The following is a 25512-nucleotide window of genomic DNA, read 5'->3' as shown; positions in this document are numbered from 1 at the left end:
AGCCACAGTGCCTGTTCTGCTCCAGTTCACAATGGGCTCCTTTCCCACCTCTCCAATGATCTGTCGGGCACCTGTAGAATTGCACAAGTCTCCAAAGAAATGATTTGTTTCTGGGCTCCCTTCCTGCAGGAACGTTCAGCAATTCTAAACTTCTTTTTTCCCCGCAGGTGTCTCAGCCATCCTCATACCCCGCCTGGACCTGGTCATCTCCCTGGTGGGCTCTGTGAGCAGCAGTGCCCTGGCCCTCATCATCCCGCCCCTCCTGGAGCTCATCACCTTTTACCCTGAAGACATGAGCTGTGTCACCATTGCAAAGGACATCATGATCAGCATCCTGGGCCTTTTGGGGTGTGTATTTGGAACATACCAAGCCCTCTATGAGTTGATCCAACCCAGCAACTATTCCATAGCCAACTCCACAGCTGTCTATGCATAATTATCTATTTTTATTCTGATAGTTCTCCCTTACTCCCATCCCCAATTTGACTTCTATCGTGGATGTTATATACATTCATCAAACCCCAACATCTCTGTATTAATTAGTGGCTTCTTTATCTTTCCAAGAGAAATGTAGGTGACACAAGTCAGTACTGATACCTCTCAGGCTATGTCTTTTCTGGTTTTTGGATTTCTCTGGAGGCCTTTTGTACCTCCGAACCAAAACCACATTCAACCGTTTGTATTATCAGCCTCATTTAATGGGAAAAAGGATGCCATTTGCCCATGATATCCCTGGAAACAGAGACCAAGCAAAAATATAAATGCAAAAGGAATTGTTTTCTCTATTCTGCAGTAACTACCCTTAAAGCATCAGGTTTAGAAAAGTGTATGTTGGGGGAAGAGGAGTTTCTATTTAGGTATGGTTCTAAGTGGAAGAGTCACAGAACAAAAATAGTACTTAGCAGTAATTTTTGTACCCAATAGCTCTGACACTGATTTCCTATGGCATCTTTTTTTTTTTTTTTTAATTTTTATCCTATGGGATCTCCGGCAAGTTTCTCTCCCTGTCCATCTCACTTTCCCATTCTATGAATTGAAGGATTGGATTAATTGGCTGTTACAGGCTCTTCCAGCTCTGACATTCTGAAAGTGAAAAAAAAAGAAAAAAAGAAAAGAAAAGAAATGAATTTATCCTTTAACACATGTGTGAAAATTGAAGGGTTTTCTGTCAGCAAGTTACCCTGTTGCCCTGGAGACACAGGCATACCAGAAGTAGGTTAAGGGATAAAAACATATTTCTTAGCAATCTTTCATTATGGTGACCTCCCTACTGAGAAGGACATCACCTCTCTCTCTCTTTCTTTTTCTCTCTCCCCCCACCCGACCCCCACCTTCTCGGATATCTTAAGACCACTTAGAGCTGATTTAGGCTAAAGGGGATGAGCGGTTTGTGTGAGGGAAAGGATTTCATCATGTGCAAGGACCACTGACCTTTTGAAAAATAATACTTAGTTTTGGTAAGGGTTTGGAAAAACAATCTTATACTCTGCAGATGGCAGAATACATTTTTATGGCTTTTCTGAAGGACAATTTTTATAATAGATAAGTTTTAAAATGCATAGCCCTCTGACCCAATTTCACTTCTGGGAGTTTATCCTAAGAATCTTTTATGTTTGCAAAAATGTATGCATTATTTATGTTGGAAACAAATATCCAACATTAAGTTAAATTATGATTCATCCAGAATAGAATTCTGTGATGACCCCAAACACTGCAAAAATGCACCTATTGATATGCAAATATATTTGTGATTTATCGGTGGAAAAAAAAAAACTGGTTTAAAACACTCTGTGAACCAAAATAAGGCAAAGACATTACAAGAAAATAGAGCTACAAACCAAAATCCTTCATGGACATAGATGTAAAAATTCTAAACAAAATTTTAGCAAATCAATATAATCAATGTAATTCACCATATTAACAAACTAAAAAGAGAAAAATATATGATCATCTCAATATATACAGAAAAGCATTTGGCAAAATCTAATGTCTATTCCTAGAATAAAACTCTTGGCAACTAGGAATAGTAGGGAACTTTTACAATGCAATCACAAACCCAATGAAACAAATAGACCCTGGGTTGCAAAAGAACCTCTGGAAAAAGGAAGGCAAGAATATTTGCTTCTTGTGGCATTGAACAATCTGCAGATGGTGGATAGCCAACCCTGGCACTAAGGGTTGAATGCAGAATGGGGCAATATGCAAAATCAGGTGAGGGAGGTAAGCTACCAGACAAGGAAACCCAGGCCACCATATGACTGGTACAGAACACATTTACTGACTGCAGCCAGCACTGACAGGACGCAAATTGGCCTTTCCAGTTTCATCAGTGTATACTGAATTTTCTGCTGCCATGTGCTTCTTTGGCAAAAACTGGGACCTGGTAGTTGGAATAGAGATGTCTGGGAGGATACAGAGGCTGTAGGGGGATTCCTGACCCCCAGAACCTTCAGAATCATCTCCCACTGCATTTCTGGGCTCCACGAGCATGATCTGTCTCAACATGACCGAGATGGACTGTGGTTGGGGCATTGAGGGGAATGATATACAAAATCACTTTAAGGAGAGGCTGAATTCGGATCTTCAACAACCCATCGAAAGAAAGAGGAATGAGAGAGTTGAGATTGCTAAGCAACACAAGCCCTGCTTGGGGGTGGCAGCAGAAGTTGCCCGTGAGAAACTGAGGCATTAAGAGTTGGCTACCAAGTGGACACAAGTGACATGAGTGGCGTATAAGCCACCATGACCCTGAGAATGAAACTGACAGAGAACTCTATAAAGATTCACAAGATTTGTGACTAGCAAACAATGTCCAGACAGTGCCTGACTCAAACCCACGAAGGAGCGCCTCAAGCAATTCCCTGAGCTCTGAGCTCTAATGTTATAAAAAGGGGGCCGGGGGAGCACAGAACCTCTCCCTGGCATCTGACACCACTTGGAAGTGAAATTGCACTGCTATGATATTGCACTGAAAATTTTCTTAAGGGAAAATTTTCAGGTGGACCATAACTTAAGAAGTTGGACTTGCCGGTCAGGGAGATTCACACGTGAACGACAGGCCCTGTGATCTGGTCCTTCCCCACCTCTCTTGCTTCTTCTGGCACGAATAGCACCTTTTCTCTCCATCCGCACCAGCCTTTGTCCAGTTTCCAAAAAGCAGCTCCTCCTTCCTGCAGGGCCTCGGCATATGCTATTCCCTCCACTTTGAACTCTTTTCCCCCTCTCTCTACCTACTTAATTCCTACTCATTTGTCAGATCTCAGTTATCACTTCCTCAGGAAAACCCTCCCTGACTTCACCCACTGACCCAGGCTCTGCCATTCCCGATAAGCTTCTATTTCGTAACACTCCTCAGTTGTCATAGAAAAACTTCAGCAGTATATTTTTACAACTTTTTATTTATTTTATTTTTTATTTTTTTGGGGGGGTCGTTTGTGTCTCCATTACAAATTTTAAGATTTTTTTGTTCTAGTTCCATAAAAAATGCCATTGGTAATTTGATAGGGATTGCATTGAATCTATAGATTGCTTTGTGTAGTATAGTCATTTTCACAATATTGATTCTTCCAATCCAAGAACATGGTATATCTCTCCATCTGTTGGTATCATCTTTAATTTCCTTCATCAGTGTCTTATAGTTTTCTGCATACAGGTCTTTTGTCTCCTTCGGTAGGTTTATTCCTAGGTATTTTATTCTTTTTGTTGCAATGGTAAATGGGAGTGTTCCCTTAATTTCTCTTTCAGATTTTTCATCATCAGTGTATAGGAATGCAAGAGATTTCTGTGCATTAATTCTGTATCCTGCAACTTCACCAAATTCATTGATTAGCTCTAGTAGTTTTCTGGTGGCATTTTTAGGATTCTCTTTGTATAGTATCATGTCATCTGCAAACAGTGACAGTTTTGGCTAGGACTTCCAAAACTATGTTGAATAATAGTGGTGAGAGTGGACATCCTTGTCTTGTTCCTGATCTTAGAGGAAATGCTTTCAGTTTTTCACCATTGAGAATAATGTTTGCTGTGGGTTTGTCATATATGGCCTTTATTATGTTGAGGTAGGTTCCCTCTATGCCCACTTTCTGGAGAGTTTTTATCATAAATGGGTGTTGAATTTTGTCAAAAGCTTTTTCTGCATCTATTGAGATGATCATATAGTTTTGTTTTGGTTTTTTTTGCGTTACGTGGGCCTCTCACTGTTGTGGCCTCTCTCGTTGCGGAGCACAGGCTCCAGATGCGCAGGCTCAGCGGCCATGGCTCATGGGCCCAGCCGCTCCGCGGCACGTGGGATCTTCCCGGACCAGGGCACGAACCCATGTCCCCTGCATCGGCAGGCGGACTCTCAACCACTGCACCACCAGGGAAGCACAATCATATAGTTTTTATTCTTCAGGTTGTTAATATGGTGTATCACATTGATTGATTTGTGTATATTGAAGAATCCTTGCATCCCTGGGATAAATCCCACTTGATCATGGTGTATGATCCTTTTAATGTGTTGTTGGATTCTGTTTGCTAGTATTTTGTTGAGGATTTTTGCATCTATATTCATCGGTGATATTGGTCTGTAATTTTCTTTTTTTGTAGTATCTTTGTCTGGTTTTGATATCAGGGTAATGGTGGCGTCATAGAATGAGTTTGGGAGTGTTCCTTCCTCTGCAATTTTTTGGAAGAGTTTGAGAAGGATGGGTGTTAGCTCTTCTCTAAATGTTTGATTGAATTCACCTGTGAAGCCATCTGGTCCTGGACTTTTGTTTTTTGGAAGATTTTTAATCACAGTTTCAATTACATTACTTGTGATTGGTCTGTTCATATTTTCTATTTCTTCCTGGTTCAGTCTTGGAAGGTTATACCTTTCTAAGAATTTGTCCATTTCTTCCAGGTTGTCCATTTTATTGGCATAGAGTTGCTTGTAGTAGTCTCTTAGGATGCTTTGTATTTCTGCGGTGTCTGTTGTAACTTCTCCTTTTTCATTTCTAATTTTATTGAATTGAGTCCTCTCCCTCTTTTTCTTGATGAGTCTGGCTAAAGGTGTATCAATTTTGTTTATCTTCTCAGAGAACCAGCTTTTAGTTTTATTGATCTGTGCTATTGTTTTCTTTGTTTCTATTTCATTTATTTCTGCTCTGATCTTTATGATTTCTTTCTTTCTGCTAACTTTGGGTTTTGTTTGTTCTTCTTTCTCTAGTTCCTTTAGGTGTAAGGCTAGATTGTTTATTTGAGATTTTTTTTGTTTCATGAGGTAGGCTTGTATAGCTATAAACTTCCCTTTTAGAACTGCTTTTGCTGCGTCCCATAGGTTTTGGATCGTCGTGTTTTCATTGTCATTTGTCTCTAGATATTTTTTGATTTCCTCTTTGATTTCTTCAGTGATCTCTTGGTTATTTAGTAACGTATTGTTTAGCCTCCATGTGTTTGTGTTTTTTACGTTTTTTTCCCTGTAATTCATTTCTAATCTCATAGCGTTGTGGTCAGAAAAGATGCTTGATATGATTTCAGTTTTCTTAAATTTACTGAGGCTTGATTTGTGACCCAAGATGTGATCTATCCTGGAGAATGTTCTGTGCGCACTTGACAAGAAAGTGTAATCTGCTGTTTTTGGATGGAATGTCCTGTAAATATCAATTAAATCTATCTGGTCTATTGTGTCATTTAAAGCTTCTGTTTCCTTATTTATTTTCATTTTGGATGATCTGTCCATTGGTGTAAGTAAGGAGTTAAAGTCTCCCACTATTATTGTGTTACTGTCAATTTCCTCTTTTATAGCTGTTAGCAGTTGCCTTATGTATTGAGGTACTTCTATGTTGGGTGCATAAATATTTATAGTTGTTATATCTTCTTCTTGGATTGATCCCTTGATCATTATGTAGTGTTCTTCCTTGTCTCTTGTAATCTTCTTTATTCTAAAGTCTATTTTGTCTGATATGAGTATAGCTACTCCAGCTTTCTTTTGATTTACATTTGCATGGAATATCTTTTTTCATCCCCTCACTTTCAGTCTGTATGTGTCCCTAGGTCTGAAGTGGGTCTCTTGTAGACAGCATATAGATGGGTCTTGTTTTTGTATCCATTCAGCAAGCCTGTGTCTTTTGGTTGGAGCATTTAATCCATTCACATTTAAGGTAATTATCGATATGTATGTTCCTATGACCATTTTCTTAATTGTTTTGGGTTTGTTTTTATAGGTCCTTTTCTTCTCTTGTGTTTCCCACTTAGAGAAGTTCGTTTAGCATTTGTTGTAGAGCTGGTTTGGCGGTGCTGAATTCTCTTAGCTTTTGCTTGTCTGTAAAGCTTTTGATTTCTCCATGGAATCTGAATGAGATCCTTGACGGGTAGAGCAATCTTGGTTGTAGGTTCTTCCCTTTCATCACTTTAAGTATATCATGCCACTCCCTTCTGGCTTGTAGAGTTTCTGCGGAGAAATCAGCTGTTAACCTTATGGGAGTTCCCTTGTATGTTATTTTTCCCTTGCTGCTTTCAATAATTTTTCTTTGCCTTTAATTTTTGCCAATTTGATTACTATGTGTCTTGGCGTGTTTCTCCTTGGGTTTATCCTGTATGGGACTCTCTGCGCTTCCTGGACTTGGGTGGCTATTTCCTTTCCCATGTTAAGGAAGTTTTTGACTATAATCTCTTCAAATATTTTCTTGGGTCCTTCCTCTCTCTCTTCTCCTTCTGGGACCCCTGTAATGCGAATGTTGTTGTGTTTAATGTTGTCCCAGAAGTCTCTTAGGCTGTCTTCATTTCTTTTCGTTCTTTTTTCTTTATTCTGTTCCGCAGCAGTGAATTCCACCCTTCTGTCTTCCCGGTCACTTATGTGTTTTTCTGCCTCAGTTATTCTGCTATTGATTCCTTGTAGTGTATTTTTCATTTCAGTTATTGTATTGGTCATCTCTGTTTGTTTGTTCTTTAATTCTTCTAGGTCTTTGTTAAACATTTCTTGCATCTTCTCGATCTTTGCCTCCATTCCTTTTCTGAGGTCCTGGATCATCTTCACTATCATTATTCTGAATTCTTTTTCTGGAAGGTTGCCTATCTCTACTTCATGTAGTTGTTTTTCTGGGGTTTTATCTTGTTCCTTCATCTGGTACATAGCCCTCTGCCTTTTCATCTTGTCTACCTTTCTGTGAATGTGGTTTTTGTTCCACAGGCTGCAGGATTGTAGTTCTTGCTTCCCTACAACTTTTTATTTTGAAAAAACTTTAAAGTGGCAAAAATAATAGAGTCCCCATATACCCTTCACCTAGCTTTCAATAATGTTAACATCTTACCCAAACAGAGCACAGTGATCAAAACTAAGTAATTAACACTGGTGAAATCCTATTTCTGGTCCTTTTTCTAATCCAGCATCCAATCCAAGTTCTCACAATTTCTATATTCTCTTCTAATCTGTGACTGTTCCTCAGTCTTCCCTTACTGTTCATGGCCCTGATGCTTTTGAAGACAACTAGCCAGTTATTTTGTATTGTTTCTCAATTTAGGTTTGTGTGATCTTTCTTTTTTTTTTTTACATCTTTATTGGAGTATAATTGCTTTACAATGGTGTGTTAGTTTCTGCTTTATAACAAAGTGAATCAGTTATACATATACATATGTTCCCATATCTCTTCCCTCTTGCGTCTCCCTCCCTCCCACCCTCCCTATCCCACCCCTCTAGGTGGTCACAAAGCACTGAGCGGATCTCCCTGTGCTATGCGACTGCTTCCCACTAGCTATCTGTTTTACGTTTGGTAGTGTATATATGTCCATGCCTCTCTCTCGCTTTGTCACAGCTTACCCTTCCCCCTCCCCATATCCTCAAGTCCATTCTCTAGTAGGTCTGTGGCTTTATTCCTGTCTTACCCCTAGGTTCTTCATGACATTTTTTTTCTTAAATTCCATATATATGTGTTAGCATACGGTATTTGTCTTTCTCTTTCTGACTTACTTCACTCTGTATGACAGACTCTAGGTCTATCCACCTCACTACAAAAAGCTCAATTGCGTTTCTTTTTATGGCTGAGTAATATTCCATTGTATATATGTGCCACATCTTCTTTATTCATTCATCTGATGATGGACCCTTAGGTTGTTTCCATTGCCAGGCTATTGTAAATAGAGCTGCAATGAACATTTTGGTACATGACTCTTTTTGAATTATGGTTTTCTCAGGGTATATGCCCAATGGTGGGATTGCTGGGTCATATGGTAGTTCTATTTGTAGTTCTTTAAGGAACCTCCATACTGTTCTCCATGTGTGATCTTTCTTGTGATGAAATTGAGATTATACGTTTTGGGCAATACCAGAGAAGTGTCAGTGTCCTTTATCAGTGCACCATATTGGGAAGCGCACGATGTCAGTATGTCTTACTGGTGATGTTAAGTTTGATCAGTTGGTTAAGTGGTGTCTGCCAGGTTTCTCCACTATATTTTTCCCCTTTGTAATTGTATCCTGTAAGGAGATATCTTGAGACCATGCAAAATCCTGTTTCTCATCATACGTTTATCCAGTAATTTTAGCACACTTAGATGTTTCTGGTCTGCAACAATTCTTACAATGGCATTTGCCTAATGACGTTTTTTTCCCCATTTTTGCCATTTCTTCTACATTTAATTGGGATTCTGTTGTGTATGGACTCAAGGATGTTTATTCAATGGATTATAACCCATTACTGTCAATATTTCTTTTCTTGCTCAAGTTGTCCAAGATTTGGCCACTGAGAGCTCAGGTTGGTTCCTGTGTCCTTTCAATATGCCCCTATGCTCTCAGTGTCCATAATATACTTATTCATTTTCTCAATCCTAATATACACATGAAATACTTTCAAAATTGCTAACTGCTACTCCTGTGAAAAAACTAATTGACTAATTAGAGTACATTCAGTATTTGTGTGCAGTTCCTTTTTTCTGTTGCTTTATAGTATCCCATCAAAATACTGTAATTTTATTTTTTCCCCACCCACTTCAGTGTGGTTGTATTATTTGAAATGGGTTTTCATTTGAAATAGGTTTTGTTAGTTTGTATTCCATGTTAAATTTCCCTTATCTCCTGGTTGATTTTAATCATGATTTGGGAATCAGAAACATTATATGGTTCTAAGAGTCAGAAACACAAAAAGATATACTCAGAAGCATCCCATCCTCTTCATCCTTTATAAACTGTTATCATTTCCCTCTTCTTTCCACTCTCTGTAAATAAGCAATTCATTAGTTCCTGGCTCATTTTTCCTTATGTACAAATGAGCAGACACACGTCTATTTTTCTTACACTCTTTTCTTACATGACAAGTAACACTGACAAATTCCCCTCAAGGACTGAATCAGTTTGCATTCCTACCAGCTGTGTATGAGAGGACCTGTTTCCACACAGCCTTGCCTGGTGGGTTGTGGTGGTGTACTTATTTTTTACCAACCCAAGAAATGACAAATGTTATGTCAATATTGTTTCAATTTACATTTTTCTGACCTTGAAGTGAGTTTCAACATTTTTTTTCATGTTTAAGGGTCATTTTTATACCTTTGTGTGAGAGTTTGTCTGTTCAATTCTTTTCCCAGTTTTTCTATCAGGTTTTTGATCCCTTGACAATTCTTTTTTTTTTGGGGGTGGGTAGGAGTTTATTTATTTTTGCTGTGTTGGGTCTTCGTTTCTGTGCGAGGGCTTTCTCTAGTTGTGGCAAGCAGGGGCCACTCTTCATCGCGGCGCACGGGCCTCTCACTATCGCGGCCTCTCTTGTTGCGGAGCACAGGCTCCAGATGCACAGGCTCAGTAGTTGTGGCTCACGGGCCTAGTTGTTCCGCGGCACGTGGGATCTTCCCAGACCAGGGCTTGAACCCGTGTCCCCTGCATTAGCAGGCAGATTCTCAACCACTGCGCCACCAGGGAAGCCCCGACAATTCTTTATAGTAGGAATATTATTAACCTTTTATCTATGATATGTGCTGTAAATATTTTCTTCCAGTCTTTTGACTGGTGTTTCTTGCCAAGCAATTTTTTTTCATATGTAGTCAAATGTATCAGTCTTTATTGCCTCTGGATGTTTCACCCACGTTTCCTTTTAGTATTTGTATGGTTTCATTTTTAACACTTAGACCCTGGATTCACTTGGAGTTTATTCTTGCATATGGCATTAAGTATAGATCTAATTTCAACTTTCTCCAAATGGCTTTCCATTTGGCTCAGCACCATTTATTAAAAAGTTCACTTTTCCCTGTGATTTGAGATTCTCACCATCTCCCCACACAACCTCTCACTGCCCCCCACCAAGACATGGAGGAGCATCTGAGCCGAGAGCATGGCATGGCACACAAAGACTAACCGAACTATCGAGCTTCCTTCCGTGCAAGGACGCAACTGGGAGAATAATGCTCAACTCAAAGATCCAGGAGGGGGAATAAAAGGGCTGGAGAGGTCACAGTGCGATGGGAAGGCAAAAAAACAACCAAGGAAGCTGGATGGTGATGAGACAGAATGAAGCTGAGATAACAAGCAGCACAGGAGACAGAAACAGAAGAGTCAGTCCCTGGCATCGCCTCAGCTCACCTGTCCAACTGCCACAAACTCTTCTGGCAGAAACAGCCCAGAAAACAAGCTCCGGAAATCCCGAGATGTCACTCCAGTCAGAATGGGCATCATCAAAAAATCTACAAACAATAAATGCTGGAGAGGGTGTGGAGAAAAGGGAACCCTCTTGCACTGTTGGTGAGAATGTAAATTGACACAACCACTATGGAGAACAGTAAGGAAGTTCCTTTAAAAACTAAAAATAGAACTACCATACAACACAGCAACCCCACTACTGGGCATATACCCTGAGAAAAACATAATTCAAAAACAGACATGTACCACAATGTTCACTGCAGCTCTATTTACAATCGCCAGGACATGGAAGCAACCTAAGTGTCCATCAACAGATGAATGGATAAAGAAGATGTGGCACATATATACAATGGAATATTACTCAGCCATAAAAAGAAATGAAATTGAGTTATTTGTAGTGAGGTGGATGGACCTAGAGTCTGTCATACAGTGAAGTCAGTCAGAAAGAGAAAAACAAATACCATATGCTAACACATATATATGGAATCTAAAAATAAAAAAAAGGTTCTGAAGAACCTAGGGGCAGGACAGGAATAAAGACGCAGACGTAGAGAATGGACTTGAGGACACAGGGAGGGGGAAGGGTAAGCTGGGACGAAGTGAGAGAGTGGCATGGACATATATACTCTACCAAATGTAAAATAGATAGCTAGTGGGAAGCAGCTGCACAGCACAGGGAGATCAGCTTGGTGCTTTGTGACCACCTAGAGGGGTGGGAGAGGGAGGGTGGGAGAGGGAGGGTGGGAGGGAGGGAGACGCAAGAGGGAAGAGATATGGGAACATATGTATAATTGATTCACTTTGTTATAAAGCAGAAACTAACACACCATTGTAAAGCAATTATACTCCAATAGAGATGTTTTAAAAAAAAAAAAGAAAGAAATCCTGAGATGTGATCAATGAGAAAATATGCAGCCACAACGAAGGAGGAATTCTCCTCAAGTTAAAAAGATTTATTACAATTCTAGCCTTCATGTGAGCCCAGAACCCGGGGCTGGTCATGGGTGATTAAGTTGTCATGAGAGGACAGGACAGTGAACAAAGCCAGGCACGTGACATGAGTCCACCTCTCTTCGCTGGATCCCTGCTCCACAGAGTGGCTGCTGGCGGGTCCGCCTGTTCAGCCTCTGCCCCACTCACCCTGACAGTGCTCCAAGGCCAGGGCAGGCAGCCTCGTGATCCCTGAGCTCACAGCTCTGAGGCCGCCTCCACTCCCCCAGCACTGGAGGAGCATTCTAGGGTCAGGCACTATGGCTTTGACCCGATGGAGGGAGACACAGTGGTGGAGGAGTTGTCTCAAGGTTAAAAGGACAAGGCATGCATGTTCTTATATCCAAGGCCACGAACTGGCCACCCATGAGCCAACCAGATTTCCCCAGTGACAAGTCTGTTTGGCCCCTTCTGCCTGCTCAGTATTTAAAAAAATAATTTGTTGCCAATATTTAAAAATTGATTTCATATAAAAGTCTGGATTTCTGGCTTCTCGAGTGAAAAAGAAATTGAGAATATTTGGCAATGCTGGGCCCATACTCTCCTGTGGTACTCACTAGCTATAGCTAGATAGCAGCTGTCCCTACGGACCAGATGTGCCCTTCCCAACTCACCCCACTCCCCACATCCCTGATTATACCCCCAGCTCGAGACTGGGCAGCAGCTGCCTTAGATCAGTTATGTTATACAAAGGAAAAAATGGAAGATGTGCCGGCAAACAGCACGTTCCTCGTGGTCTCATCACGTACTGATGTCTTGCGCTTTGCCCTGCAGGTACCTGAGTTCGCAGACTATCTTAAACACAGAGCATTCTCAGATACCTCTCCCATCACATGCCCTGCCTCTCCAGGATACACTGTGCCCCACTGTTAACTGGGCAAGTCTAGAAAAGAATACTAAATCATAGACGTTAATGGAGGAACAGACTGAGATCGACTCCTTCAGACCCTTCGTTGTAAGAGCGGGGTGGGAGTAAAATGAAAACTGTTAGTACTCTCACTCCGCTTTTAGGTCAGCGATGCACACAAAAAATCAATGAGAAAAATCATAAAGGTACTTCCGGAGACCAAGACTGGGTCAGCCTGAACGTGGGGTCACAAAACGTGTTAGCCCCCTTCCTTGACCATTTAGAAAATGAGTTGAGCTCTTAGAGAGAAAGCCATGGGGGTGAGGAGGAAAATGCAGTGGCCAGCCCAGTAGATGTCCTGGGCTGTCAAAAACCACCAGGCTCGGGGCTTTCCTGGTGGCGCAATGGTTGAGAGTCCGCCTGCCGATGCAGGGGATACGGGTTCGTGCCCCGGTCCGGGAAGATCCCACAGGCAGAGCAGTTGGGCCCGTGAGCCATGGCCGCTGAGCCTGCGCGTCCGGAGACTGTGCTCCGCAACGGGAGAGGCCACAACAGTGAGAGGCCTGCGTACCGCAAAACAAAAAAACAAAACAAAAAACCCCACGAGGCTCATTCTCCTTTAGGTTAGGGCTGCTGGCCCACACCTAAAAATTTTGTAGGTGGCATAAAATGACTTTCAGCGGGGGAGTGTCATCATTGTAGAAAGGGGCTTGAGAAAGGACAGAGAGTAGAATCTGGCCTTGGCCAACGTAAGACAGAAGAAGAGGATGCCTTCCTACATCCCCTTCATTCTGCTGTGGCAGGTGCCACCTTATTTGCCCTTTAGGGAGGCGGAGATTTTGACACAGCCCAGATGCTCCCCGTTGATGCTTAGGATGGTCTTCGAGCGGTAGTTCCCACTGCTGAGCCAGCTGGGCAGCTCCAGGTCAGGCAGGAAGAAGTCAGACTTGGGAAGTGAGTAGGTACCCTGTGGGAAAGGCAGTGGACCACAGGTCAGTGAAAGCCTACAGATGGGACTCTCTCCTGGAGTGACCTCTAGGATTGCAGCTGCAAACCGCCCCTCCTCCCACTCTCCTAAGAGCCAGGTAGAGCATAGAATGTGACAGCAAAAGGACACCAGAGGTCAGATCGAGCTTCAGGTCTCCCATTCACAGTTGGATAAACCGAGGCCCCCAAAAGATAAGTGATTCAGGATAGATCATATCAATTTACACCCACAGACATCCAGGTCTGCAAGAGAATGTCTCCAAACCCCATGTCTCTACTCTAGTCACGGTGGGAATGCTCTCCCCTCCCTATACTTACTCGTTTGAAGGGACAGTGACAGGGAAGCCCATAGGTGTGCAGGGGTTCTGGGCAGGGATTCTCATCGGGAGTTAACACTTCAAGCACATTACAGAAGTTCTCGTAGGTGCAGCTGCCAAGTTGCTCCATACATGGGACTTTGACCCAAAAGCCAGCCACTTCCTTCTCCAGAGTTAGTACCACCTGGTGAGAGAGTTGGAGAAAGTGTAAAATTCCAAGGCAAACATACCAGTTCCTCTGCCTCTTTAAAAGGTCAGTCTTTTATTTTAACAGAGTTTTTAATTGGATGGGATCTGGGAGATATTCTGATCGAGAAATGACAGTATTGTGGCACATGCTCCAACACTATCCTTTCCTGTGCCCGTGGCTGACATTAATAATCAAATGTAACATTTTTCCCCCTGCACTGAACCACAGTCTTATAATTCTTTAGGTAGTCACTACCCATTGGTTGAAGTTGAAATGCACTTGTCATCTAACTGCTAATTGGCTAACTGTGGCACTGCTTCTAGACTTTCCTTCTCAGCCCAATCTTGGCTTCAGAACCTTTTCCTTCAGAGGACTTCAGGCAGCTACCACCAACTGATTGGAGTTGGTTACCAAGATGAAACCCATCTGCTATTCTTGGATCCTATTTTCTCTGTACAGCCATAGAAGACAGAACTGAAAACAATAGGAATTTACAGAGGGATCATTCTGGGATTGCTATTAGATCTTAACAATCATAGTGAAGTTACAACAGATGGAACTACCTCAAGAAGAGATGGGCTGCCTGGACCCTGTTGCGGAAGCTACTAAAGGACTCCTGCACCCAGAGAGAAGCTGGATGGGGAGACCTGTGAGTACTTCACACCTCTATGCTGCCACGATTCTGCTCCTGTTCTGGAGGTGGGGGCTGACCAGTTGTGCATGGCACGGGCTAAGCATTCACTACGTGTTAGCTGCCTAAGAGCCAAATGAGTGGTGCCTTAGGGACCATGATCGTATCCCCCCAAAGGTGTCAGGGAAAAGTGTCGGGAAAGGGCAGGAGGAAGTCTGATTCTCTGTGGGTGTAATGGCAGGAAACCACTCTCGGTTGTAACATCACAGCATTCTATGAATCCCAGCCTCCAAGCTCACTTGATTCAGGGCTTTTGTTTCTAAGAGACAAATCCTGGATGGGCACTATTCCCCTTGAGGCTGCTGGACTCAGGCTGGCTCCCCAGGCTGTGGACTCAGTCTTCCAACTGCCCCAGGTGTCAGGATCCAGGTCCAGGAGGAAGGGATAAGTCCGTGCAGCCTGTATCCTGAGTGGACAAACTCAAATTTGCCTCATCCCACTCTGCTGACCCAAATGTTATTCCCCACCCCGAGTCATGCACGGTCCCCTCCCAGCCCTCCTGTCTCCTCTCCTGCCAAGCCTGCTTCAACCCCTTTGCCTAGAAAGAGCTGAGGGCCTGGAGTAGAATGCTACTTCGGCCACTTCCTACTCTTGTGCCCTTGGGGAATTTCTTCTGTCTCCATTCCCTTATCTCCAAAATGGGATATTTTAAGAGTGTCTGCCTCTCTCACAAGGTCCCACTGAGTGAGACAATGCCTGTCAAACACTTAGCATAGTGCCTGAAATCCAAAAATTACTTCCTGCTGGACTTCTCCCCTCCATACCCCTCCTTGTTTTGCTAACACCCCAATGAAAATGGTTGAGCCAGTTCTGCCCTGAACAAGAAAGAACACCCAGCTGAGGGGACCAGCGGGGACCAAGTCCTGCCTGGGCTCCTCCCACCACACTGGAAGCCTGTGGGGCTGCATCCACCAGGAGCCAGGCCTCCCCCAGCCAGGACAAGCACAGCACAGGAGGTACTCAGCGGGGGCACCCCGAACTTAAGGCAACAGCCATGCCTGCCGTTTGGGGATTACAAACCATGGCTGATTTTCTAGTCCTTGTTCTCAGTCTACTTGTTCATATGGCTCAGAAGAGCAAGCAGGGGGAGTTCCCTGGGCGGTCCAGTAGTTAGGACTTGGTGCTTTCACTGCCATGGGCCCGAGTTCAATCCCTGGTTGGGGAACTAAGATCCCACAAGACGTGCGGCGTGGGCAAAAAAAAAAAAATTCAAGCAAAGCTGAGTAATAAAGGACCATCAATCCCTCTACTCCAGGACTACCTTAGCACCTCCACCGCTCAACCTAAATAAACCCCTGTGTCATGGGACCTGGTTCCACAAGACAGACAGAGGCACTGACGGGTAATGGAATCATGATCCCTGTACCCACCAGGGTGCTTGGGCAAGTCCCTTCCCCCCTCAGGCCTCTGCTCCTCCATCTTGACCATCTTGACCATGGAGTATTTGGATCTCATGATCTTGAAGAGACCTACCAGTTCTGACATCCTAAGAGTCCAAGTTTCTTGCAAGTTGAAAACAATGACTTTTCTCTTGGCCTCTAGCTCAGGGCTAGGCACACAAGGCTCTAGATAAAGACCCACTGATAGGGGCTTCCTTGGTGGTGTAGTGGTTAAGAATCCGCCTGCCAGTGCAGGGGACACGGGTTCGAGCCCTGGTCCAGGAAGATCCCACATGCCGTGGGGCAACTAAGCCTGTGCGCCACAACTACTGAGCCTGCGCTGTAGAGCCCACGAGCCACAACTACTGAGCCTGTATGCCACAACTATTGAAGCCCACGTTCCTAGAGCCTGTGCTCCACAACAAGAGAAGCCACTGCAATGAGAAGCACATGGACCGCAACGAAGAGTAGCCCCCGCTCGCTGCAACTAGAGAAAGCCCACACACAGCAACAAAGACCCAATGCAGCCAAAAATAAAATAAATAAATTAAAAAAAAAAAAAGACCCACTGTTAGCAACTGACTTGAAGGGGAGACATTTTGATGAGATCAGGGAAGGGGCAGTTATATCTCAATCACAGGGCTCAGGCAGGGGCATTGCAGGTACAGGACTTTAGAGGGGAAAAAAAAGGTAAACCATCAGGGCTGAAAGCTATGTGTCTAAAAGCCTGAAATAAGTGTACATGCCAAATGTTGTAGCAATTTACGATTCCTGAGGATGGGGAAACCAAGGTCTCAGAGGCTGGAACTTGAGAGCTCAAAGAAGGGAGTTCTAAATTATGCCAAATCCTGTGGAACACATCAAAAGAAAAAGGCGTTCCTGGACAGACTCTAACCTTGCCCACGGCTCACAGAATCTGGCGCATCCAACTTCTAAAAATTGTAGCTGGCATCAAGTCCATCCAGGTTCCAAATGGGACTTTTTTTTCCTCTTAATTTTTTGTTTAATTGATTTAATTTATTTATTTTTGGCTGTGTTGAGTCTTCATTGCTGCACGTGGGCTTTCTCTAGTTGCGGCGAGCGGGGGCTACTCTTCGTTGCAGTGCCCGGGCTTCTCACTGCAGTGGCTTCTCTTGTTGCAGAGCTTGGGCTCCAGGCACGCAGATTCTTAACCACTGTGCCACCAGGGAAGCCCCAAATGGGACTTTTGATTGAAGAGATTTCACTTCAGCAAGGTCAGAAGAGGAGGAGGTTTCTCTCCTGCCACTAACAGGTGCGTAGCCTGGACCAGTCACTCCTCTCTGGGCCCCAGTAACAAGAAGAGAAGCCATTAACCTTAAGAGCCCTTCAGGCTCATACAGTGCTTGCATCCTAGCAGCTCTCCTGGGGGGTGGGGTTCTTTGCTGTCAAGGGGAAAGTCTTGGCATACTCCCCTGCTAAAACTCCAAGCACTAATTCCACCTCCCTGCCAGAAAGAGCTCAGGAATAGGAAACATTAGACAGATAAGGACACCAGCCTTGAATGCTGACCTGGGGCAAGTTGCATCCTTCTCTGAGCTTCAGTGTCCCTTATCTGTAAAAGGAGACTCATCGTCTTTTCTCCTACCCAAGTGGTGAGAGGCTTTCATTTAATAGCTAGTATGCACATACCCTAAAAAGATAAAGGAACCAAATCAAAACTATATACATAAGAGAAATGTAGGAGGAAGGGAAGGGGCAGTGGGAATCTGAGTCCAATTTTAAAAAGCTCAATGGCCCAAGTCTATGACAGGTAATAAAGTACAGACTGATGATGGTTCAACTTACAATTTTTCAACTTTACGGTGGTACAGAAACAATACACATTCAGTAGAAACTGTACTTCCTGTTATGAATTGTGATCTTTTTCAGGGCTAGCAATACGTAGTACCATTCTCTCTGGTGATGCTGGGCAGTGACAGGAAGCCACAGCTTCCAATCAACCATGCGATCACGAGGGTAAACAACTTAAACCATTCTGTACCCAGACAACCATTCTGGTTTTCACTTTCAGTACAGTATTCAATATTCAACACCTTATCATAAAATAGGCTTTGTGTTAAATGATTTTGCCCAACTGTAGGCTAATGTACATGTTCTGAGTGTGGTTAAGGTAGGCGAGGCTAAGCTGTGATGTTTCGTAGGTCAGGTGTATTAAATGCATTTTCGACTTAACGAGATTTTTCAACTTATGCTAGGTTCACTGGGACGTAAGTTGAGGAAGATCTATAATAGAAAATGGGTGGGGGGGAACCCATCTTAATGGCCTACAAAGAAGCCAGAAAAAGGCTGGGGGAAGAAAAAGGAGTTCACCAGCTTTTTCCTTCCAAGTCAGTTGTACTGCATCAGTGTTCTTGGAAACGTCTGCAGTTTGCATGGCAGTGGCAGAAGAGCAAGCATGATGGCCAGCTCGCTAAAGAGCTCTTTGCTCCAGACTCAGTGGAGGTAGTGTAGAAATGTGACCCTGGTAGAAAATCACTTGAAGAACAGCTAAAGAAAATGCAGTGACCTAGCCTGGAGAAGACTTGGGAAGAGGTGCTGGGCAAAGCAAAGCCTGAGAGCTGCTTGCACGTACAGGACTCTGTCTGGGTCAAAGAAGCCACAGGAAGAGATTGATACTAACGGAAATATTAACAAGGGCTAACATGTACCGAGCTGGTCTTGTGTGCCAGGCCCTGTGCAAGGAACTATCCATGTTATTAACTCAGTAATCGCTCAGAGAAATGTATGAGGTAGGGGCTGTGATTAACCAAGTCAAAGGGTAGTTTCAGGTACACAGATTCCAAATCAGAAATCCTTTTAAAGAGTCAAAAGGGAACTGGTACCAGAAGAGATCTGCACCAGGACAGGCTGAAGGCATACAAGAATACAGTATATGTCACAACTACTAAGCCCACATGCTCTGGAGCCCGCGTGCCACAACTAGAGAGAAGCCCTGCGCCCTGCAATGAAGAGCCCGCATGCCGCAACTAAGACCTGATGCAGCCAAATAAATATTAAAAAAAAATAATAATATGGTATAAAGGTAGCGATGCAAACCAGTGAGGAAAGGACTACAATATATGGAGTTGCAATGGATACACAGAAAGTTTCTATTGTTCTGTATGAAAACATGCAAATACCCACCCCCAAAGCAGGCAACAGGCATGAATGAACTGGTTATTCCTAAACAAAAACACAAAAGGCAAATAAACTTATGAAAGGACATTTAACAAATCTATGCTTCTTTTGCTGCTCTGGGATTCCAGGATTCCAAAATTATTCAGTTCCCTGAGCATACATGCCTCAGGGCCCTCCCTCTGGCCCATAGCACCTTCCCTCCAGCACCTCCCTGAACCTGCCCACCCCTGGGCTCACCTTCAGAGGATCTTTGAGGTACGCAGTGGTCCTGACCTCAGCACTGACGGTCATGTTCCCAGGAATGACAATGGGGTCAGGTTCCACAGTCAGGCTGTTGATCACCACAGGGTCCTTCCCTTCATCGCAGTTATCCCAGGAAAAGCTACTGAGCTGGGAGAGCTAAGGACAATAAGGCAGCAAGAAAAGAAGAGAAAAGAAAAGTTGACAAAAGGAACTGTCACAGTTTAGAAGGTTTAACAGAGCAGCTTACTGACAGTGTGCCCGTCGGCGAGGTACCTGCCCTCTATGAGCTTCATCTGCAACTCCACATCTGTAAACCTGGAATAACATCGGTCCTACCCATTTCATAGGCAGGACTAAACTAAAAGACAATCTCCCAAAAGTGTGCCGTGAACTATAGAGCACAGAATCACAGACCTTGGACTTCAAAATAGGAGACTAACCATATCCACCTTTGGTAGATACCTTCTCTGATCTCTCACCTCCCTGCTCTCCACTCCTCTCCAACTAGTCTTGGCATCTCCTTAGAGGGAGGCTTTTGGAGGATTCGGCTTTGCAGCCCACACCCAGAACCTTATTCACGTCACAGCCCAGGCCCAATCCAGGGCCAGGAACAATAGGGAACACAAAACACAGTGGGAAACATAACAACATCTAACACCCTACCCTCAAGGAGGCACAATTAGCCCAGGGAGGGACTAGGACACACCTGAAAAGATCCCCAGTGGGCCATCTGTTGATGAACAATCCCTAGTGAACAAACTTGCACAATCCTAACCAGTGCTTGCTTTTTTTTTTTTTTTTTTTTGCGGTACGCGGGCCTCTCACTGTTGTGGCCTCTCCCGTTGCGGAGCACAGGCTCCGGACGCGCAGGCTCAGCGGCCATGGCTCACAGGCCCAGCCGCTCCGCGGCATGTGGGATCTTCCCGGACCGGGGCACGAACCCGTGTCCCCTGCATCAGCAGGTGGACTCTCAACCACTGCGCCACCAGGGAAGCCCTAACCAGTGCTTTCTTAACTCCCATTGCGCATGCCCTGCCCTGTCCCACACCCCACGTCCTTCCCCTCCCCTCTGCTGAGCCATATCTCCTCCTCTTCCTCCACATCCCCCAAGAGGTCTCCTGATTCCTGATTCCACCATCGCGTCCAACTACACATGACCACTGACTCCCCACTCCCACAGAACCCTGTCTATGATCTTTAACACTTCCTATACCATGCAGACTCTGCCCACCCACTCACACCTTTCCCAGCCCCCTGAAGGCCACCTGCGAGAGACTTTCAGCATTCCCACCATGCACATCCCATCTTAGAAGGAAAACCTGCCAGTACCATGTCCCCAAGTTGACCCCCGTCATCAACACAGCCACAGGTAGATGGGCCAAAAGAGAATACTTAACCCAGGCCAGGTGGACAGATTCTCTCTGCCTCCAATTTGGGAAGTGAGACAGAGGCAAAATCATTCAGAGGACTTTGGGCTTTGAGCTGTCATGGGGTCATAAACTTTAAGTCAGAGCCAGAACACCTAGACTCATGACCAAGCCAAAGGGACAAGAACTAAGGGCTCTGCTGGTCTGTGGAAAAGAGAACAGAGTCGCCCCCTGCCTCCGGCCCCCTATCTAAATAGGCAGTGAGGGGGGACAGCCAGGGGCATGGTTTTAGACTAAGATATAGGTAAATCAAGGCTTTAGTTGGCAGACATGGCTTGAAATCATAGCTCGACCCCCATATCATGTGACTCTACAGGCCAGGTTCCCCTTTGGAGCTGCAACTTCCACATCTTTTAAGTGCAGTCATTTCTACTTCCCTCCCAGACCTGGTGCGAGGGTGAGAGCATGTACATAAAGCTCATGACACAATGCCAGGCACAAAGCATGAGCCGGCTCCCTAAATGACAGCCATTAGACATCCCAGCCGCTACTTCCTGCCATTAGTTCCACGAGATTCCTTGTATACCTGGAATAAACTTCCCTTGAGCTTCTTGAAATGGGCTTCTGTCCCTTGGAATGAAGCATTGGGCCATGACTAAGAAAGGCCTGATTCATCCCTGCATTCCCCACAGCCCCTTAGACAGGGTAGGTACCAACAAATGTTTCCTTCAACATTCATTCCACAGATATTTATGAAACAGTGATCACAGGCCCGGGGCCAAGGGCTGTTCACAGAGGTAAACAATTAGAAATGTGCCTGCCCTGGGGTGAGGAGCTTACAGTCCAATGTAAATAACTGTGACCCACTATGATCTCTGGGTGCCATAAAAGAGACAAACAGAGGGTCGTGTTGAGAGTAACAAGACTCACTTAAATAGGGTGATGAGGAAGTTATAATCCTGCAGGATGAGGAGTCAGCCACGCAAGTACTGAAAGAATGTTCAGGCAGAGGGAACATGGGCAAAGGCCCCGCACTGGGAAGATGCTCAGCTGCTCTGGGCCCTGCAAGGCCAGTGGGCTAGATGTAGTGGATGAGGCACCCAAGTAAGCTTAGAGGGGTGGCAGGGTCATTTAATTCCTGCCAGACCTCATAGGTCATCCTCAGGAGGCTGGATTTCCTATATGTGCAATGGAACACCATTGCAGGAGAGGGCCACGCTCTGGTTTATGGTTGAGAATGGACTGCAGAGGGTTAAGTTTAGAACACGGGAGATCAATTAGAAGGCCACTATCAAACGAAAGCATGCCTGGGATTAAGAGCTGGGCTGGAGGGTGGGTAGGAGGACTAGCCATTTTCTAGAGCTGCTTTCACAAATTCCAAGGCAGCCTGATTCACAGCGAGGATTGATTCCAGGCTGGAGGAAGTGTCCAGAGTACCCCGCTCCTCCTGCCCTCAGGCTCTGGGGAGACTTAACAAGGTGGTTTCTCGATGGCTGACTAGAGGCTTCTGTCGCAGTGAATTCTGCAGCTGAGTCCAGGCTCATCCGGAAAAGGAAGCATGATGTGTTAGCAATGCCCACTAAGGGCAGGCCTGCCACCAGATATTTGTCATCCCAGCCTAGGCTAACATGTGGGAAGATGCAACGTATGGCAGAGGGCAAAGGCACAGCTGTGGAGGCAGAAATATGCGTCCAAATCACAGACCTGGATTAAAACCATACCTCAGCCACTCTCACTAGCTGAGAACATGCGTCAGTTGACCCCTCTTGAGGCTCAATTTCCTCATATATTAAATGGGCATAACTATATCTTCTCACAGGGCTACTGTAAGAGTGAGAAGTTTGTATACAGAAAGTACAGGTCACAACTCCTCAACACGGTCACGGCCATGAAAACACAAGTCTGAGAAACTGTCACAGACCAGAGGAGACTGGGGAGACAGGATAACACATGCAATGTGGTGCCCGAGACAGGATCCTGGAACAGAAAGAGGATGCTAATGGGAAAACTGGTAGAATTCAAGTAAAGTCTAGAGTTTAGCTAGTGGTAATGTACCTAAGCTGGTTTCTCAGTCTTGACAAATGTACCATGGTAATACAAAATGTTAACATTAGGGGAAACTGAGTGAGGAGTGTGTGGGAACTCTGTACTGTCTTTGCAACTTTTCTGTAAGTCTAAAATTACTCCCCTAAAAATGTTTATTAGGGAAATAATGAGCAAAGCACCTGGCTCAACACATAGCACATAGTATGTGCATAATAAATGACATTAGACAGTTATCAGAGAGTCTATTAAGTACCCATTTTGCACCCAGCCTGGGGCTAGACATTCTCCCCTTTTATCTAAGGATCACCACAGCCCAGGGGCATGAGACTGGGTTAATGCTTTTGGAGGAACTGGAACTCCCGGTTTCCTGATGCTCAAACACTCACGATCACCCCACAGCCTTCATGTGGCCCAGGGTTTCAGGGTAAGGGTTCCGAATCACATGAGCCCAGAGGAGACCCCGTGATAGCAGATAAGAATGGAAAGTGCCCCTTGCTGTGTAATCTCAGATGAGTCTCCTATCCCCTATGGGGCTGGGTAAGGTGGGTGAACTCCCTGATGTCTCATGGCCTCTCTAAAACTGCCAGCGTAAGACCCTCTGGTCTGGGACGGCATCCACAGCCAAGACGTGTAGGAGAGCGGGGATGTAGGACTGGTTCCAGACTTAGCCACACCACCTCATAGTGGTCAGACCTGGAGCCAAGAGAAACATTCTCAACCTACACTCAGGGACTAACTGTGAACCCTCCGGGACAATAAGGCCAAGAGTTCTTTGCTCCTCCATTCAATAGGCAAAATAGACTCCTTGCCCCTGGGGCAGGGTGAGGCCGAGCCCACTGGCTTCTATCACTTTATGAGTTTAAGATATAAGAGCTTTTCCATCCACGGAAGCATTTCTCTTCACCCACAACCATCAAAGACAGGCAGGTTGGCACTATCCAGCCCATTGTACAGATAAGGAGACCAAGGCTTAAGGAACCCAAATGCCACTCCCATGGATTAGAGACAGAGGAGGAATCAGAAGCCAAGCCTCCTAGTCCTATCCCACTTTCCCTCACACCGCCCTGTTCCTGGCTCTGACAAATATTTCCAAGGAGGTTGGCAGGAGGGGACCTAGGCTGGGCGTCTCTCTTTGACTGCTGCCAGAGATACCAAGTGTCTGGCCCCCAGGTATGCAGCAAAGAGGCCATGGAACTAGGCTTCTCTACTTCTCAGAATGACAGAACTTCCCCTTCCCCAGGGTCTGGAGCACAGGGTGTCTGAGAAGATAAGGGAGAAGCTTGTAGGCTGTTGCCTCTTCATGCCTCACACCCAGGAGCAGGGCTGCACCTTTGTCGCCAGAGGAGCAAGTATGGACCTTCTGGCCTGAAAAGCCTCTCAAACCCACCCACCCACGAGGAGGAGCAGCGCCTCAGAGCAGTACAGAGGGGAGGGGAAAGGTTCCAGGCATTTTCATGGCGGAAAAGAGAGGGCACGTAAACGGGGCTGCGTCTCTGGGCCTGGGATTAGAGCCTTGGTCTTGCAGTTCCGTAAAATTTCACTCAGACGTTTGGAAGGAGGACAGGAGGACAGGAGTACAGACGGGACTGAGATTAACCCTTCCAAAACAGTCTGGAGCAGAGCAAAGCCTTACAGCCCACCCCTCTGTACAGATGGGGAAACTGAAACCCGCAGAGAGCGAAGGACCCACTCAGAGTCCCACAGTTAGTGACTTTGGGAGGCTCTGCTGCAAAGAAGTAATTCTAGAGACCGGAGAGGCCACCCCCATATCCCACCCCAGCCCGCACATCCCGAGCTGGGCTGGGATGCTGGAAGCAGCCTCCTAAAGGATAGGATGCTCACCCGGTTCGAGAAGACGCGTGCAGCAGCCGCTGGGCCGGCGAGAAGCAAGCCCAGGGAGATGAGGAGAGGGGCCTGCATCAGAGGGTTCATCGCAAAGGGTGAGTCCTCACCGGGTTAACTACAAGGTTCGTGGAGGCGACGACGCCTTTAAATGCCTGCCTGTATTGGTTATGCAAAGCTGTGCATTGCTATGCAAAGCTGAGCGCGGCCACTTCCCCGTGCGTCCCGCCCCCTCCGGATCTGAGATTTCGGGGCCGGGGATTGGACAGAGCTCTCCCGGATCCGCCCCCCCAAAGGTTCCTCCTTTAGCCCCGCACTTCGCCCGTGGGCGACAGGCCCCGCCTTCAGTGGCGAAGGCAGAGCCTGAGGAGAAAAGGGGCGGGTCGAGTACGGGGCGGGGTGGGGCCGGAGCGCGAGGGAGGGGCGGGGCTGTTGTTTCTGAACTCACGCTGTGAACCGTCAGTGCTGGAAGGGCCGTCATGTTTTCGTTCGCCCAAGTCCTTCTTGACAAAAATATCATGCTCCCTGTCGATACTCAGCTTCCCCTTAGCTGTGTTACAAATCACTGTGTCTTTTAAATAATTATTATAATGATAATGATAATTTTTAGTAAGTGCTTTAATGCATGGCAAGCGCTGTTAAGCACTTAACGAGGGAATCCATTTTTTTGCCCCACTTTACCGCTGAGGAAACATACATGATAAGGCAGGTTAGCTTTGCCAAGGTCACACAGCTAAGAAGTGATAGAGCAAGGATTCTGATTATATATACCTCATCAGCCAAGATTTCCCTAAGCTACTACACTTCGTAGTTGAGGTTTAATTTTTTAAAAAGCAATAGGGACCCTATTCCTGCCAAATCACCACTAGATTGTAAACCCCACAAGGGGTGGAACCATGACT

General features: G+C 45.3%; 2 protein-coding genes across 2 annotated transcripts in view; one reads left to right on the top strand and one right to left on the bottom strand.

Annotated features, from left to right (window-relative positions):
• SLC36A3 (solute carrier family 36 member 3) overlaps window positions 1-11317 on the top strand; it is a 47541-nt gene extending 36224 nt beyond the window's left edge. The window contains exon 10 of the mRNA XM_022590187.3: window positions 168-11317. Coding sequence (XP_022445895.1) covers window positions 168-436 — 269 coding nt within the window. The 3' untranslated portion in view covers window positions 437-11317. The remainder of the gene's footprint in view (window positions 1-167) is intronic.
• A 194-nt stretch (window positions 11318-11511) lies between these two features.
• Window positions 11512-24797, bottom strand: GM2A (ganglioside GM2 activator). The gene is made up of 4 exons (XM_022590194.3): window positions 24611-24797; window positions 19350-19511; window positions 13716-13898; window positions 11512-13377 (listed from the first exon to the last, which is right to left on the bottom strand). Exons 1-4 carry the CDS (start codon window positions 24698-24700, stop codon window positions 13222-13224), a joined length of 591 nt encoding a protein of 196 aa, XP_022445902.1. The 5' UTR covers window positions 24701-24797; the 3' UTR covers window positions 11512-13221.
• Between the last annotated feature and the right edge of the window lie 715 nt (window positions 24798-25512).

Source organism: Delphinapterus leucas, chromosome 3 (genome assembly GCF_059928025.1).
Source record: "Delphinapterus leucas isolate spDelLeu-1000000601 "Yukka" chromosome 3, BTC_Dleu_Yukka2, whole genome shotgun sequence".
In the NCBI taxonomy this organism is placed as follows: Eukaryota; Metazoa; Chordata; class Mammalia; order Artiodactyla; family Monodontidae; genus Delphinapterus; species Delphinapterus leucas.
The sequence above is the reverse complement of the archived record's forward strand: the minus strand, read 5'-3'. Positions and strand labels throughout refer to the sequence as shown.